Here is a 19175-nt window from a genome sequence, read left to right as displayed (position 1 = left end):
AGTTTCTGGCTTCTAAGATTGATTCTATGTTTGGATAAAAAGCCACACTGTGGGTTGTGGGATCTGGTTCCCTGATCACCTGTCAAAATAACCAGATGAAACAATGCAGAAGTTGTCTTCTTGGAGGGTGAACTGAGATTGATGGAAGAGGAGATGGGAAGGTAATTCCTCACACCTCCTTCCTTCTCACAGAGTGCCTCAAAGTATGATTCTCCATATTGCCTGTCCACATGCAGCCAGGTGGGTGCACAGCAACCAGCTATGTCTCTGAAACACAGGAAGCAGGGGTCCTCCCCGTAACATACTGCCTTGTGTTGCCTCCTAGTCTTCCTTGCTTTATGTTCTTTCTCTCCCCTTTAGTGCTTGGAATTGTACCTCCCAATGATCAGCACTTAATCATTGCCTCAAGCTCTGTTCTCAGGGAATCCGGTGAAGGCAAAAACCATTGATACAAGTCAATCCCCTCAGTTACAGCTGTCTACAACACAAACCTACCATGCTCTTCTCAGTTCCCACCACCCATGGAATCTCCTTGGCAAGGCAGTGGTGCCCTTTCTGACCTACCATCAGCTTGTGTGTCACTGGCTGACTCATACTGACTACTGAAGTCATTCTAGACAGCTTATGATTCTCCCACCATCCAGGCTAGGCCTTACCTTTTTCTTTGTGTTTGCACAAGGCAAACACACCTCTGCCTGAGATGATGCATCTAACTTTGCTTGCCAAATTTTTACTCATTCTTGATGAAATACCCTGCAGTTGTCCTTCTCTGCCAGTATCCTGAGACACCTCAATGGCAGGTGCCTAGCCTAGCTCCTGGGATGTAGCTGGTGCTACTGGAGTAGTTACAGACAAAACAGAAATCAAGAGAGACCAAAAATTTACCCATGCTGACAGCGGCAGAGTCACAGCTAGGATGCAAGGTGCTCATTCTACCATCTTATACTGTCTTCCTAGAAAGTGGTTTGATTTCTTTTCAGCACTTGTTTCACTCACTCATTAACTAATTTCTGCATTAATTGCTTTTTAAGTGCTTTATGTGGCAGGTCTCTGTTGGATTTTGCATTAAAATCCAACAGATTTTGATCTGATCTGTTGCATCAGCCATTGCTAAGCCTTCTAGTTTCTCATTTCCTTTTCCCCCAAAATACCACAGACTCAGCATGTTGCTTTGAACAAAGTTCAAATGGCTTCAGAGTCCATGACTAAGGGTTTAGAATACTGAAGTTTTAATAAAGCTTATTTATTAGGATTCTGAGATTATGCAAGTCACTTTAAGTACTTGTACATCAGTTTTCCTCATTTATCAAGTGGAATTAAAAAAAAAATACCTTCACTTGGGGTGTCGGGGTGACTCAGTCAGTTAAGCATCTGGCTCTTGGTTTTGGCTCAGGGTGGTGAGATCTGGCCTCACATCAGGCCCTGTGCTCAGCTCGAGATTGTATTTCCTTCTCCCTCCCCTTCTCCCCTTCACCTCTCCCTCTAAAATAAATAAATAAATAAACAAACAAATAAATAAGCAAATGAATAAATGTTCTTTTTAAAAAATGCCTTCTCTTTGCATAGAGTTGTAAGAACACAGACATAATAGATGAGAAAGTACTTTGAAAAGTTGAAAGTCTGATCTAAGTATAATGTATGATCTTATTATCACACATGCCTTGGTTTAATGCTGGAGAATTTTCAAACTTACTATCCCTGCTGAACCCAATTTGTCAATCTATCAATCAATAAGTCAATCAGAGAAAGACAATTATCCTATGGTTTCACTCATACGTGGAACATAAGAAATAGTGCAGAGGACCAGAGTAAAATTTCAGTGTTCTTATCGCCTTTTTTTCTCCTTTACCTTTCTTTTTTTTTTTTTTTTAAAGATTTTATTTGTCTGACAGAGAGAGATCACAAGTAGGCAGAGAGGCAGGCAGAGAGAGAGAAAGAGGAGGAAGCAGGCTCCCTGCTGAGCAGAGAGCCCGATGCGGGACTCGATCCCAGGACCCTGAGATCATGACCTGAGCCGAAGGCAGCGGCTTAACCCACTGAGCCACCCAGGCGCCCCTCTCCTTTACCTTTCTATCTGCCATTTCTGAATCAGTAACCCACGCTATTCCTCCCAGATGAAACAGACTTGTGCTTGATACATACATGTACATACATGTGAGGACGCTGGGGTGTAGGAAGTAAATGTAGTGTTCAGTAATTCATCAGCTGCATATAACACACAGCACCCATCACATCATGTGCCCATCACATCATGTGCCCTCCTTAATGCCCGTCACATAGTTACCCCATCCTCCCCACCCCCAACCCCTCCAGCCACCCTCAGTTTGTTTCCTAGAGTTGAGAGTCTCTTACGGTTTTTCTCCCTCTGATGATTTCCCATTCAGTTTTCCCTAACTTCCGCTATGGTCCTCTGCACCTCCTGTTTTTAAATCACAAACAACAACAACAACAACAACAACAACAACAAACCCACCTAAATAATCCTGCACAGGACAGGAATCAAGCTTTAAAAATATTTGATATATGCATTAACACAGCTGGCCCATGCACCAGACACATAACTTCCGGCCTGCAAGGTTTTTAGAAAAGAGTAGGAGCTGCATAACATAGAAGGGCTGGCGGTGGCCCCCTTACTTGCTGACTTGCTTTCACTGAATTGCAGTTCATATATGCCTTGTTAAGTGGATTTACGGATTATATAATCTAGTTTTAACTGAACTAATCCCCACAAAATGGACAATTGGCTTTAAAAGATCCCAGTAAAGAAACTGTGGATGAAAGATAATGCTAATTGAACAAGCACAAGTGAGCAGAATGATAAACAAGAATACGCAGAACCACCCCTTCTCCTGGCGGAGCTCCGTGTCAGCGACGTTCCGAGTCACTCACCAACGGCGGTGTAATCAGATCTCACAAGAATTCAGCCAAAACAACCCCGAAGTATCAAGAATAATACCTGCAACTGAAATTTACATCTACATTAACGATAAACTCCTAAGTGTGTGCTGTGTCTTGACGTGTTAGCTCATGATACTGTGAAGCCATCACGATTAGCAAGACATTCAAAAACAAAGCCTTCAGAACAGGAAGACAAACCTCAACAGGATTTCTCGGGTGGGGGTATTTTTTTTTTTAAGATTTTATTTATTTATTTGACAGATAGAGACCACAAGTAGGCAGAGAGGCAGGCAGAGAGAGAGGAGGAAACAGGCTCCTTGCTGAGCAGAGAGCCTGATGCAGGGCTCGGTCCCAGGACCCTGAGATCATGACCTGAGCCGAAGGCAGAGGCTTTAACCCACTGAGCCACCCAGGTGCCCCAGGTGGGTGTAATTTTTAAAAAAACATTTATTTTATAATTCTGACCTAATTTCAGGTCAGAAATTATCACAATAAAATGATGAAGCTTTTTGAGAGTTCGTAATGCATGAGAACTATTTTACATTAGTAAAACTAATGATACGTAACAGATTGTACAATTTTATATTGTAAATCAATATAATATGTGATTATTTAGAATCTCTGTGTTTTAAAGAATTCAATACATAACTACTACATGGTTTTAAAGTTTCACAATTATGCACATTTTACACCATCTCTGACATTACAAAATGCTAATACTCTTCTTGTCTTTTGGTTGTCAGAAGTTGTCACCGTTTAACTATCTTTGGGGAGACTGCTTTATCAGAGCATACTTCTACAAACTTGTGAAATTCTTCATTCACTGACTTGAAGGTAAACCATTCAATATACATAGGGTGGTGCATGAAAACCGTCCTTGAAAACTTGGCCCACTGTGTAAGAAACACAGCACTGAGTATAAACTTCTGCAAGAAATCTTCACAAGAAGAGAATAGGAACCCATGAAAGAAAATAGATTGAAATCTTAATATATTTGGCTTGGGTTGATTTTATGAAAAACCAAGACAAGAATCAATGACACATTCCATTCTCTCCTTAAATATTGTCGATCTCCCTAAGGAAATATTTCACTCAACCCTTAGTAAGAAAAATAGTGAAATACAATGATTTCTTGAAAAAACTCTCTTCAGTTTAGAATTTTCTGACTAGCTGTCTTTGTGCTTCCAAATTACTAATGCATTGTTTCTATTCTATATAGGAAGTAAAAGAGTCATTGACAAATTGGTATCATAAATAAGAAACACTGCAAGTCAGGACCTACAGAGTGTCAAATGCAATGACCTTCAACCTACAGAGAAAGTTACTTTTGTTAATAGGGAAAGTCAAAGGTTATTTTCCCTGTTTGCCACACTATACTTACACATCTCACATTCTCCTTCCTTCTGCGTTAAATACAGAGTCACAGATTTATTTTTTATGCTTATAGAATTTGGAAGCATTTGTTCTTTATCCCGAACTTACCCATTTGGAATAGATTCTTCTTATCAAACACCACCAATAATTAATAATAATCAACAATTAGATAGGAAATAAATTAATTTGTTAATTGATTATTAATTATTAATAACCAATTAATAACTAATAATCAGCTAACAATTAATTTTTGATGAACTATAGCTCTCTAGCGAAGCTTACATCTATAGCACTTTGCTGTCATGGGCAGTTCCAATGCCCTAGCCCTCATAACAATGCAACAAATAAAGTCAGTAGCAATTCACCAACCTAAAATATATGTACCCCAAATCAATGCCACTTTAAAGATAAACGAGCATTTTGCACACTAATAAATAACATTATAAATCTTGCTATATTGGATTGCAAACAACTCCAACTGAATAAGATTGCTTGACACGGGATTTACTTATTCTGCACGTTCATAAAAACAACTTGTTCTCTGACAGCACTCATTCTTGGCAATTTACTGCAGCTGTCGGCAGCCAATTTGTTCAGATTACTGCTCTGCATAAAAGTGTAACAATCATGAGGATTTATTAGCTGATTATTGTAAAGGTGGCAGTCCGTCTTGCCTGCCAAAATGCAGGTGATCAGAAAGTTAAATAATTACATGCAGATTAACATTATTTCACCTTCATTGGATTGTCGTAGTTCAGCGACAGGTAGAATTTAGCGACAGGTAGAATTTGTTGTTCAAACTTGCACTATTGTGTACACCACCTAAGTTGGTTTACTGACTCCTTGGCATTTTGTTGAGCACTTAATGGCTTCAGACCATTTTGAATATAAGACTGAAGTGAAAGGAGTGTGGACTTTGGAATCAGGAGTCCTGGATTTGAATCTCATATCAATCACCCCAGATTCGTACTAGCTGAGCGACCTCTCTGCCTCTTCTCCCACCTCACTTTTTGCATCTGTGAAACTGGCACACAATGAACCACTCTGTTTATCCCCTAATATTGAGCTAATGTATTAATGTCCTATTGTAGGGCATTGATGTTATTGTTTCTCTCTACTCATGGTAAATTTATTTTTTGCATGTAAAATTTACACCAGATGGCATTAACTCCCTGGATATTGGAATGATGAAGAAGTTATAAGTACCTTGGTAAATGTATAGGCTACTTTTTAAAAAATGCAAAAATTCAGTATTTTTAAAGTATTACTCAGATACTTGCATATTCTAACTCATTAATATTCCCTTTTGAGTTATGTATAAATACACTGAGATTTTGTACCTGCCACTGAGTCATGTTGTTCTAATTGCCTTTGAATTATCACCTATTGTCAAATATGCATTTATAGTTGACCCTTGAACAATATCCCTGCACAACTGAACTTCCATCTAAAACTTTTGACTCTCCCCAAATTTAACTACTATTGGCCTACTTTGACCAGAAGCTGTACCGATAATACAAATAGATGATTAACAGATATTTTGTATGTTATAAGTATTATATATCATAATCTTACAATAAAGAAGGCTAGAGAAAGGAAAATGTCATTAAGGAAATCATAAGGAAGAGAAAATACATTTCTAGTACTGCATTTATTGGAAAAAAATCTGTGTATAAGTGCGTGTGTGCAGTTCAAGTCCATGTTAATCAAGGGTCAACTGTACTCAGAGAAGGAGAAGCCATAATTCCTATTATTAAATCAAACTTCAGTTAAAATCTGGCAAATATTTATAAAACACCTCTTGTATGCCATATACTTTTCTAGGCATTGGGGATGTGACAGTGAACAACAACAACAAAAACACTTAAAAATCTCTGCCCTCATGAAGTATGGGCATCATTCTAGCAATGGGAAATAAATGATAAAATAAGTATGTGAAATGCATATGTGTCAAATGGTGACGACGTCTATGGAGAAGAACAAAGCAGGATAGGGGAAAGGGGATGACAAAGAAAGGGGGATTGCATTTAAAATAGGGTTAGTATGGATGCTTCCCTGATGTGACTTTTGAAGAATCAAGCCAGGGGGGGCGCCTGGGTGGCTCAGTGGGTTAAAGCCTCTGCCTTCGGCTCAGGTCATGATCCCAGGGTCCTGGGATCGAGCCCCATATCGGGCTCTCTGCTCAGCAGGGAGCCTGCTTCCTCCCCTCTCTCTCTGCCTGCCTCTCTGCCTACTTGTGATCTCTGTCTGTCAAATAAATAAATAAAATATTTTAAAAAATGCTAAAAAAAAAAAAGAATCAAGGCAGGGGGAGCACGGATGGCGGGGAAGGTTGTGAGGTGGAAGGGTGTCTGGTGTGCTTGAGGAAGAGCAAAGAGTGTGGAACGGAATAGAGGGAGGGAACGGCAGAACATTGAAAGTTCAGGGTAGAGCAGTAAGAGAGCTAGATTGTGTGAAGCACTAGAGGCCACTACAAAAAGGTTTTGCCCAGATTAAGATGGGAAACAATTGAAGAGACTTGAGCAGAGGAGTTAAATTATTTTATTTGTGTTATGTGGAAGGAAGAACAGGAGGCTACAGCTATTGTCCACAGAAGAGCTGATGATGGCTTCAATCAGAATTATAATGATCAAGATAATGAAAGGAGTGGACTCTGAGTATACTTGGAAGGAAAAATTGGTGGGTTGTCGATGGATTTGATAAGAGTGAGAGAAAGAACAGAAGCAAATAAGACTCCGTGGTTTTTGGCATTAACAACAAACAAGGGAGAGCTTGAAAGGAAGAACAAATTTGGGGATATTTGGCATCAGAAATTTGGTTTTGGACCTGCTCAACTGGAGAAGGCTATTAGACATTCTAGTGGAGATATCTAGCCGACAGGTGGTGTGAAGTCTGGAGCTCAGAGAAGAGTTATGAAGAGGAGCTGTTTGTTACTATCAATCTCAGGCAATATCGGAAAGTACAGGAGTGGATGGAGACAATACAGAAGCAGGTAGAGACAGAGAAGATGCCCAAGGAGGGGGCTCTGAAGCTCTCCAGAACTAAAACAGGAGGGAGGTGAGGAAAATTCTGTGAGTAAGACCAAGAAGGAACAGGGATGAGGTAAGAGAAAAACAAAGAGTGTGGTGTTCTAGAAGCAAGTGACAAACCCAGTACTGCTGCTGAGTCAGGTAAGAAGAGGTTGGAAATTGGCTGTTGGAGTTAATGTCTTGGTGGTCACAGGTGACCTTGACAAGAACAGTGTGGGTGGCTTGTTGCGGGGAGGGGTACAAGCCTAACTGCCTGGGTTCAAATGGGAATGGCAGTGGGTAATGCTCAGTGTTAAATGTTTTTCACTGTATCAACACTCCAGATTTGCAAGTGGCCCTTTCATTCATAGCCAGCCTTGTATTTATAATGACAACAACAGCAAAAAAGAAGCCTATTAGTGAGCATACATTTACAAAACACATTTTCAAAAATCATTATATTTGACCAAACCTGGAAAATAAAGTGGGACGATAACAAAATTCTAACACAATAAACTAGTCTATGTAGATAATCCAACCCATACAAGCATTCTCAAGTTTAGGACTGAATTTAGATAGCACCCTTAAAAAAATGTTATTAGCCATTCAAGGCACAGTGCTATCCTTCATGGCCAACTTTAAAATTCATTCATCAACCACCAGCTAACTCCCAGAATTGTTTCTAATTTTTAAGTTAATACAGACATATCTTAATTATTCTCATTACCAAAAAGAAATAATGGTGTGATGTGATAGAGGTGCTAACTAGAGCTACAAGGACAATCATGTTACAATGTATAAGTGTATCAAATCAACTATGGTACACTTTAAATTTACATTAGTTACACGGAAAAAGTATTTCTAAGTAAATGATAAAAAGTTAATAGGACATAAAAAAAATGCTGCAATGGTAGCTCACAAAACAAGGCAGAAGGATGAATTTTGCTCTTGTTACTTTACTCCCAGAACTTTCACTTAATGGAAGGTAAGTCAATTCTCATCTAAACTACCCAAGGAACCAAGGAATTCTATTACAATCTGCATTATTTCCACCATTACCATACAACCTTCACGTAAACACAGTGACTTTACTCTACCTACCACTTAAGATATAATAATACTTTGCTTTTCAGTGGCAAGATGTGTTTAAAGTACAATTTAACATATTATACTAACCAAAATAAGTCAATCAGAGAAAGACAATTATATGATCTCACTCATATGTGGAATTTAAGAAACAACAGAGGATATATGGGAAGGGAGGGAAAAATAAAACAAGATGAAACCAGAGAGGGAGACAAACCATAAGAGGCTCTAAATCATGGGAAACAAACTGAGGATTGCTGGAGAGCAGAGGGGTGAGGATGGGGTAATTGAGTGATAGATATTAGGAAGGCACGTGACGTAATGAGTACTGGGTATTATATAAAACTGATGAATCACTGACTTATACTTCTGAAATTAATAATACACTATACCTTAATTAATTGAATTTAAATAGAAAAATAAAGTACAACTTAATAAATATAAAGTTAGGAACCTAGAGTTTGTGGTGCTATCTGAACACTGCATAGATTTTAAGTGATGACTTACCACAGCCATTTCCTTTTTCTGCAGTGGGAATCTTGGTTAAATTAGCAGAGTGAGTGTACAAAAAGGTTTTACTGAACATTTGTGATTACCTCAAAATTTGACAATAACTCCCTTTATTGTGTAAATGGGCTTTCACTGATACTCAGAAGCTGCCCCAGGAGTTATCCTGTCTACACCTGTACTGTGATGTACTTTTAAATTTTTTGGCTGAAATTGCTTTTATAGCCTATTATGTTTAGCATATGATCAAAAATGGACTTAAAAAAAAAACTGACGTTGATGCCAGGTAAGTTTTTTTTTATTATACTTAGAACAAAACGTGACTTGAAATAAAAGTAATTCATTCAAAATGAATGAGAATTACAAAAAACAACAACAACCCATAACTCTTCAGTGGTAGCATTTGAAATCACCACCCAAGCCAGTTAATATAACCAAGACACTGGGAAGCAGAGCATAAAGTTGTGTCCATCAAAGCAACGTAAGTGATTCTACTCGCTGGGTTCTCCTGTGTAATAACTGTGAATATAAACAACTCATCTAACAATCCAGGCAAAGCCCAAGTCAGACACTATACATAGGTGGTAACACTTCCGAGAGCTAGAAAAAGTGAAAAGGGAGAACACACATCCAACTAGATTGCTAGTTTATTATAAAAGGAGATAATTCAGGAACAGCCAGATGAGAGCTACTCAGGTTTCCATGTCCTCTCAGGCACGCCACTGGCCGAACCCCTCCACATGCCAACCAATGACAAAGCTCCAAAGATGGTTTTCTTCTTTCCCAAATTTCAGAAGACTTCCTTAGCACCCTCCCCCATTATCTGGAACAATCCCTATTTTCTTCATATCAGCCAATTGTCACTGCTCTCTCAAAATTTGCCAAATTGTGGACAAACCCATAGCAACAAGGTGAGATGAGAAAAACTAGTTCACCTCTCTGCCAACCATTTCTGCAATATAATTAGCCATGGCCTTGAAGAATTCATAATATCATCAAGTGAGGAAAAGGGAAAGGTCAATACCAGATGGGCTGAGAAATTAAAGTAAGAAAAAAATACATAAAAGTGTACCTGTTATTATGGGAAAAAATAGAAAAAGGTGTGATAAGTTATACTTCATGTGATATGAACTCAGAAGTACAGGAAGGCAGTACATGGTAGCAATTACTTCCTTATATTACTAACATAACAAAGTATGTATATAAAATAATGAGACTGAGGCAGCAAGTTACACGTGACAATCATTCTGGTTATCTCATGGTAACCAAATATGGCTAATGTTGCTCTAAATTATGAAAATGAATTAGTTCTTTAAGGAACAGCTAGACAGCACTTTACTTGAATGAGCTCATAGCATGTTGAGGAAGACAGAAACATAGACATATAACCATAAGGAAATGTAGTCAGTGTATTGACTCATGTATACTTAAGCAACTTAAGCTGGTGATATATTCCAAAAAGAACAAGTTAGAGCTTAAACAAAACTCTGAAAATAATGTTTTACTAAAGGGGTGAAATGCAATGCAGTCTCATCATTTTAAAAGGCTTGAAATGTAACATAGTATTAGGTTACAACAGTTTTTTCTGTTTCATTTTATAAGTAAAACATTATGGATTAAGTGAAGCTACTCTTTAAGCTCTCACTTTATAATCCTATAAAGAAAGCCAATGTTTAAAAAATATATCTCAGAATTACCAAAAAAACAAAGAGATAAACACGTTAGGTTGGATTCTTGCTTTTCTAGCATACAATGACCTTGATTATTGTTGGTGTGTATGCATTTCTTCGGGCTGTATGTTTAGAGACTTGGAATTCATGTGAACTGCAATGAAAAAAGACTATTCTAAACTACCAAGCTCTTCTGTACACTATGTTTTATTTTAATATTGGCGGGTCTCGATGTGTTATGCCACAAAGGAACATACATATAAAAAAATAGAAATAGCTTTTAAAACAAGAGAACAATTCATGGAATTCAAGCAGCAATTTGAAATAAACTTGTCCTTGTGGAGCGATGTCATTAAGCCTCATAATACCCCTTTCTTCACTGCATTATTAGATAAACATGGATCTATCTCACTTACATGTTGCCATCACTAAAACTTGAGAAATCTGCAGATTTATGAACTCCTATGAGTTTGGTTCTCTACCCTGTAGGGAGTGGTAGGAAGCAATGCATTTTATGGTCTCACAATATGCTTTATGAGAAGTAGTATTATCTCAGATCACTTTACAGTCAATGAATGTGCTCTTTGTTTAAGTATCTTACATCAAATGAGATTCCTCTTTCTCAATTCCCGTAACTTTTACGTACAATGTTCTGACACCTGGAAAAAATTTCTAGGTACCAAATTCAGATAGCCTACCCATCAACTGGTCAAAACTGCCACCTACTGGTCAGTCTTCAAATCTATTTTTCCCTTCACCCAAGCATTATTTTACCATGGGCTTCAAAATATTAAAGATCAAATGCAATAACCATAAAGGATAAAGCAGTTATCCTTTTAACAACCTTCACCATCTCTGGGGTGAACCAAAGATACCTAATTATACAAACCTGCCAATAAAATCATCCCTTTTCCCAGCATCTTTGTCCCAGGCAGTGATATCAATGATTCCGCCTCTTTCTTCATAGAGATGAAAATCAAATTGTTCCCTCCACTGAGGATTCAAAGTTTTTGGCATAATCTGGAAAAAAAAAAAAGAATTGTTGTCTCATCAATATCAGTCTTTCAAAAAAAAATTAACTCAAGTCATTGAATAAAAATTAAGATGCTATCTAGAAAAGCATGTGTAAGATTTGAACAAAAGCTTCCAGAAATGATGGAAATGAGTCATTATATGTCTAGCATCTTTAACGCATATTATCTGAAGGAACCCTCGAGGATATGTCCTGAAAACCAAAGGGCACCCTTTCGTCATCTTGAATAAGAGATGAGACATATGAATTATACAGAAAAGGCAAGTAGTCTATAAGTGAAATAGCTCACTCAGATACTAGCATTTATTTACATAATTGGTTAATGCACAAAGATATAACTCATAGTCTGTCATCTCACAATAAAAGGAGATGTGGATTCCCAGGTTTGTTTTTTTTTCCCCCTTACTCCCCCCACACATGGGAATTCTGAGCTATTCACATGAAAAAATGCCAGACCATGAAGTTCTATGGGAGCAGAAGGAAACAGGAAGTAACTTTGGGGTGGTCAGGCAAATATTTATATTAGAATTAGAACATTTATGTTTCATCCCCATTTGATATCTGGAGAAACTGAGTCCTAGAGTTGAAGTGACTGATGCTTTAGTATCCAGACTCTTAACTCAGGTCTTTGATTAAACCCTCAGGTCTCTTTCCCCAAAGCAATATGTCAAAAATGTCTGTGAATTAATACGAGTGTGTGTGTGTATAATCTGTATGTTGCAAATACGAAAAAGATATCTTATCCAAAGTGCAATTTTGTAACTTCAAGTATTCAGATAAGATGGTAGAATCAAGGAATAAAGTGACCCATATCGAGGTGCTTTGAAATTTCATTCACCATTGGGTTAAACAACCTTCATAAATATGAAGGTTGTTTCCCTCTTCTTCCTTTTTAGCAGGAGGGCATGCAGTGGCCTTTTCTCTTTTGAATGTATGAGACAAATCTTCAGATGTAAAGACTTTGAAAGCAATGAAGTATGTTATGTGCAAAGGCAATACAAATGAATCATAATTTTTAAAGTTCATAATCTGAAATTAATCAGCAATATATCATGAAAGAAAGAGCAAAGAGAGACACATGTCCATAGCTGGGTTTCATATTTCATACCTAAAGAGCAGAACTATAAAAATAAGTGATGTTTTAAGCCTACCAGAACATGGAGATGATGTTAATTGGTAAAGGACAAGAACGAAGTGGTCATAGGAACCTATTTTTGGAATCAGTAGTTTCTTTAAAATATGTTATTAAGTTCATGGCAGAAAAAAAAAGATGGCACTTGAGGATCCTATGATAATTCAAAACTCTCATTACTGGGCTCAGATGCACTTCTATGGTATTTTGGGGAATGGTCTGTCTTACTTATTTGGCCATTAAGAGCCCAATTATTCAGTTTTCTTTTTAAGGATTGTCTTCCCTATATGATTTCCTTGAGGCCCAAAGTGGTGCCTTCCCCCTCCACGTGGGCACTTGATAAGGAAACCAGTCAGCCTGAGAGTAGTTTTCACTGCCTACCAACCAATCAGCTCTGTGATATTTCTAACTACCTAGAGACTGATGAAAACTTCCTGCGCCAGAAGGAACCTTGTCAGGCTATTTATCAAAAGTTCTTGAAAACGGTAATGTCAAAGTGAAGATATTCCCATCAAAGTAGAATGTGATTTTTCGTACAAGACAGATAGGATGGTTGTCCCAAGTGAGAAATGCCAGCTGTAGAAGGTGACCATTTAGGAGGTTATATATATATATATATTTTTTTTTCTTTTTAAGTTTTTGTTTATTTTCATAAGTAACCTCTATACCAAATGTGGGACTCAAACTCAGGAACCCAAGACTGAGAGTCACACACTCTTCTGGCTGAACCAGACAGGCCCCCCAAAAGGTTGTATTTGGATACAGCACAAATAAGACATGTGCTCCAAATAGAACTATGACCACACTGACCTTTACTAAGTATTATTACTTCTATCAATAATATGATACTAAGATGATTATTTAATATATTACTTCTACTGATATAATTGTTATTACACAATATACTTACTACTGCTGATCATTTTCTTTCCGTTACTACCATTTATTATTTACTACGGATGAGGCAGTATTCCAAGCCCTTGACATGTATAACATATATTTATTCAGTCTTCTCAATAACTTTACAGGTAGACATTATTTTATTTTTTATATATATTTTCAAAAGATTTTATTTATCTATTTGCCAAAGAGAGAGCGAGCACAAGCAGGGGGAGTGGCAAGAAGAAGGAGAAGCAGGCTCCCTGAAAAGCAAGGAACTCAGCATGGGATTCTAACCCAGGACCCTGGGATCATAACTGAGCTGGATACAGGTGCTTAACCAACTGAGCCACCCAGGCATCCCTAGGCATTATTTTAATTCACATTTTTACAGATGGGGAAATTGGGACATGGAGAGTTAGAGTAACCATGGCACACTGCTAGTATGGGCAACAGAAATCTGGCCCTTTGTTTTCTAAATAAATAAAGGAAAAAAATGTAATCTGCATTGGTGCAAGTCAGTTGGAATAAAGTGTTTCAGAGTAATGAACAGAGATTTTTTGGTATGTAAAATAATGCTATTTGTAGTACTGATACCAGTACTAATTGTAGTAATAATAGTAGCCAACATTCAGCATGTTATGTGCCAGGCATTAACTTAGGTTTGTCGTGGCTTTTCTTTTCTTTTTCTTTTTCTTCTTCTTTTTTTAAATAGGTAAGTTCAACTCCTGTGTTAGAGATGAAGAAGTTGAGACACAGTGGTAGTTTACACCAGGTCACAGAGCACATTAAGTAAGAAATGCAACAGTACATTTATTGGTCGGGTTTTCTGACCTGATGTTCCAAAGAAGCTCTGTTAAGCATTTAACAAGCATCTTCATCTCCCAGAGCATGGCCATTAACTCACCACTGCCTTCCCAATACTGACAGGAACACGAAAGGGATACGGTTACCTTGCTCTTATACTTCTGATGCCCAAGCCGGAACTTCACATAGGGGTCACTCAACCCATTTGAATCCATTGCCTTGAGATCTCGTCCCTCAATCAACGTGATGCTGACTATTCCTCTCCAAAGCTGTGATTTTCTGTGGACGTCTGATAGACGTAAACTTTGGGTCTGAAACTTTTGGTAAAGGAAAACAGAGTTAGCCTCTTGAGTTTTAAACTGAAATACCTCATTTGGTATTATCCTTAGTCCTGTTACAATTTTTTGAAAATTTAAAAAAAAGTAGGTAGTTACAACGAAAAAAAATAAACATAATTAACAGATTATTATTAATTCATTGGAAAAACCATCAATAAATGTGAAATTATCACCTCATGATAAATTTAAGGTTGCTGTTTACAAGATGTGAATGCTCAAAATAAAGTCGTTTTCCAACTCTTAAAGTCACAAGATGTAGATACTTGAAGATTATCAGAGAATATCTGTCTATATGTCAAAGATGCCAGTGTCAAAATACATAAAAAATAAATATTATAAATACCAAAGACCTTAACCACATTTTAAATATAAAAATATTTAATTTTTAATTAGTTATGGTTTTTGAAGCTCTCTTTATCAGGTTACAAGTTGGTTTTAGTAGTGGGTTTTAGTTGTAAGATTATGAGCTCTGTGCAGACAATTTAAAAAGTTCTTCATTGTTAAGTTAGGAGACAAAGGAGGTTCAGTTCACTAGAGAGGGTACTGTGGAACAGAAGACGAAATCAATATGCCCATCGAAGGTGTCTCGTTTATGCTGAAACTTGCATCACACATTTTACAAATTATGTATGTGATTTATATTGGTGGGTATGTTTCTGAAATTACTTTGCATTCTAGTTCTTGAACATGTTCCTTAATGATTTTTATCATGCTTTACCGTAAATCACAATATTCAAGCTGGGGAACAAAGTCGCAATTTTTGAAAATTAGGAAGCCTCCCAGAAACGGCTGCATAATCTCTTTGAACTAAACAGCACATACAACAAATCAAAGTCGCCAAAATGTTCAAATCTTTTCAATTTGGATTCAGAAACAAGCAGTACTATAAAAACTGCTGTTTCCTTCATATTGTCAAGCATGTTGTCTTCACTTACAGTCATTTCATGAAGAAATTCAACATGTCTCTCAGCCTCAAAGTGCTCCATTTCTATATTATAGATTAACTCTCCTTTCGGCCCAATTCCTTCAACATCAACAGTATAAAGTCATAGCCTATTTTGTGTAACTCCCTCTCTCACTTTGAATTCCTGCTTTTTTCCCTTACCTCTCCATTGCCATCACTGTTTTTAATCTATCCTTATGAAAAACAATGCATTTCAGGTTGCTTTTATTAGGAAAAGGAGAACTACATTCTTCAAAAGACAATACTTTTTATATTGGAACATTTTAATGTAAATTTTTCTAAATCACTTTGCCTACTTCCCTGTCTTGGTGATAAGTAAATTGTGAATGACATGGCCTAGTGGCTATGCCTTATGAACACCAATACAGGCCTGCGTCAACACACCCCACACCCCACATTGCTCCGAGAGCAGTGGTCAAGTGTGTTCTGGGGTGCATCACACTTTCAGGGAACACCCGTAACCTCCACAGGACTCCATGCCCCACTTCAGCTAGAGTCCCTCTGCCCTTGTCTGTCTTACACATTGACCTTCGGCATTGGCTTTTGTTTGAACCAAGGATTCATCAGACGAAAAGAGTTGAGTGCACCCAGTGACCTTGAAGGGTTTCTAAGATATCAGGCTACTTATTAGTATATCATGCGGCAATAGATAACTGCATTTTTATTTATTTATTTTTCTATCTATCATCTATCTGTCCAGTTCTGCTGCTCTTGAGATCGTCGCTACTACAGACTGTAGAAAAACAGATTCTAAACTTTGGGTCTGAACGTTTGTTAAGGAATATGAGTGGCAAAGAAGGAAAGAAGAAAAATGAATTTTGGGTAAGTAAGAAGAAATAATCATCTTAGCAAAGGCCAAGGAGTTATTTGCGACCCATTTATACAGAGCTGTAGAATTTCAAAGTGCGTATGTGTGCCTTATATCACTTGATTTCCACTAAAACCCTCTGAAGGAGCAAGACAAGGCCTGCTACTTCCATTTTAATGATGAGGAATTTGAGGCTCAGTTGGTTTGTGCTAACAGATGTTGGATGTGTGACTAGAACCCAGTATTTCTGACCTTTATTCCTGAGCTTCTCCCCATATTGGTCTTTGGGGTAGAGACTCTCTCCTTGGTCTACAAGGAATCATGATTTAAGTATTATGTTCCTAATGTTCCTATAATGTTCCAGGGAGGTGAGTTGTTATACCTGAATGACATTCCAGTCTAGATTTTCTTGCACAGTTAATATGTGAAATCATCTTCTACTTTTCTCTTGTAGGAGCACCTGCATTCATACTTAGAAGATTTCAGATTGTTGATGGATATACTTAGTAGCATTTTCTAGGCACTCTAGAAGTAGAAGTTGCCCATGGCACTCAGTCACATTATACCTGGGTACAATCTAGGCTATGTGCCAGCTTCAGTTAGCAATGCCAAGTTAGCTTCTCGAATGGTACCGTGTCTGAAACCCTCCGTAGCTTGCCCCCCAACCCCCTTTCCATTTCTCACACGGGAATAGGAACTTTACTTACAGGGTGGGAAGGAGAAACAGTGCTTTCCATGGGATCCTTCATGTTTTCACAGAAATAAAATAAACTTCATGAAGGCTTTACCTACTGCAATTTGTTACAAAATGCTTTTTTATAACCTGGAAGAACATTCCTAAAACGAGTTGGAAAGCCGAAGGGGAGGGAGAGGGGGAGTATTACTTCACACACAGAGTGTTAATGAATGTGGGAATTAAGGTGATCTGCATAAAAGGTTAAAAGGAGAGGGGCACCTGGGTGGCTCAGTGGGTTAAAGCCTCTGCCTTCGGCTCAGGTCATGATCTCAGGGTCCTGGGATCGAGCCCCGCATCGGGCTCTCTGCTCAGCAGGGAGCCTGCTTCCCCCTTTCTCTCTGCCTGCCTCTCTGCCTACTTGTGATCTCTGTCAAATAAGTAAACAAAATCTTTAAAAATAAATAAAAGGATAAAGGAGAGGAGTCCCAAAAGGATACTAACCAGATACCATTTTAAGAGGAATTTTTCCTTCTTCAATATTTTAATTTGTTAAAAATGGTACTTTTCTAAAAAGAAGCCCCATAAGGGATGCCTGGGTGGCTCAATTGGTTAAGCAACTGCCTTTGGCTCAGGTCATGATCTTGGGGTCCTGGGATCAAGTCCTATATCAGGCTTTCTGCTCAGTGGGGAGCCTGCTTCTCCTTTTTCTCTGCTCCCCCCAACTTGTGCTCTCTCTCAAATAAATAAATAAATAGATAGATAAATAAATAAATAAATATCTTAGAGAAAAGAAGCTCCATAATTCATGTGATTTGATTAATGCATAGTCATGAAATAGATAAATATTTAGTTTAAGTATAAAGAATAGGAACTTGAAATAATAAGGTAAAGGGGGAAGATAGAAACTTACAAAACCAGTCCTAGGAGAGACAATGACTTAACCCTAAGGACCCAGTTGCATCTTTCTAGCAATTTCTGACTATATGACTTGGACGTGTTGCTCCCTTCCTGGGCCTCAGTTTCCCTTCCTTCCCGTTAAAGATTTTCTTGGTTTAAATGTCAGAGAGAGAGAGAAGAGAGAGAGCACAAGCAGAGGGAGCTGCAGGAAGAAGGAGAAGCAGGCTCCCCGCTGAGCAGAGAGCCTGATGTGGGACTCGAGCCCAGGACCCTGGGATCATGACCTGCGTCAAAGGCAGATGCTTAACCAACTGAGCCACTTAGGCGTCCCTGGACCTTAGTTTTCTTACCTATCGTTCTCCAGACTGTACTCCAGAGCTCCAAGTGTACTAAGAACACTTTTCTGTGTGTGGAGGGGTAGACGGGATGGAGGGGGTTTCGGCGTATCTGCAGGTAGGGGGGCCTGCATAGAAAACAGTCTATTCCGTAAACAGAAAAGATTTAACCTGCTGAAGATGGTCATTTATCTCTTTTATTAATTTTTTAAATCAAAGTTTTAGGGAGCTCATTGAAGGTTGTTAACAAATGGAATTCCACAACTATTAAAAAAAACGAATCTCCAGAAACCACTAGTGTTAATGCTCTTCAAGATACTTGCCGAGTCACTTGCTGCTCTGTTTAAAGTTTCCTTCCTCTGTATAGCAAAAGTTCTCAAAGTGTGGGCCGCAGACCAATGGCATCAGTGTCACCTGGGAGCTGGCCAGAAATTCAAATTCTTTGGCCGCACCCCAGACCAAAAGAATCAGAAGATCTGGTTTATTCAGCCCCCACTCAAGGTCGCTGTGATGCGTGCTCAAGGATGCGAACCCCTGCTTTAAAGGTTCTCAGGGTCATAGGCACTGGCTTCCTCCTATGTTCTAATTAGTATTATTAATTACTGTAATTGTGAATATTATCCATTCTCTTGCATGGATAGCATATAAGCTAATTAAAATCTTTTAGTCCTATTTCTAAATTTACTTAAAGCAGGTTGGTCTGGATATTTGGAGAATTTAGAGAGAGAAGCAGGAGCCTACTGCAAAATTGTGTGAAGTTCAT

At 38.1% G+C, this 19175-nt stretch overlaps 1 protein-coding gene across 9 annotated transcripts in view; it reads right to left on the bottom strand.

Annotated features, from left to right (window-relative positions):
• The window catches only part of MCTP1 (multiple C2 and transmembrane domain containing 1), a 520392-nt gene that overhangs the window by 188429 nt on the left and 312788 nt on the right, over window positions 1-19175 (bottom strand). For all 9 annotated transcript variants that reach the window (XM_032335735.1, XM_032335734.1, XM_032335733.1 and 6 more), the window contains 2 exons: window positions 14541-14711; window positions 11433-11563 (listed from right to left, as the gene is read on the bottom strand). In XM_032335735.1, the coding sequence (XP_032191626.1) occupies window positions 11433-11563; window positions 14541-14711 (302 nt within the window). The remainder of the gene's footprint in view (window positions 1-11432; window positions 11564-14540; window positions 14712-19175) is intronic.

The sequence above is a fragment of the Mustela erminea genome, chromosome 3 (genome assembly GCF_009829155.1).
Source record: "Mustela erminea isolate mMusErm1 chromosome 3, mMusErm1.Pri, whole genome shotgun sequence".
NCBI lineage: Eukaryota > Metazoa > Chordata > Mammalia > Carnivora > Mustelidae > Mustela > Mustela erminea.
Note: the sequence above shows the minus strand (reverse complement) of the source record. Positions and strands in the feature narration are given on the sequence as shown.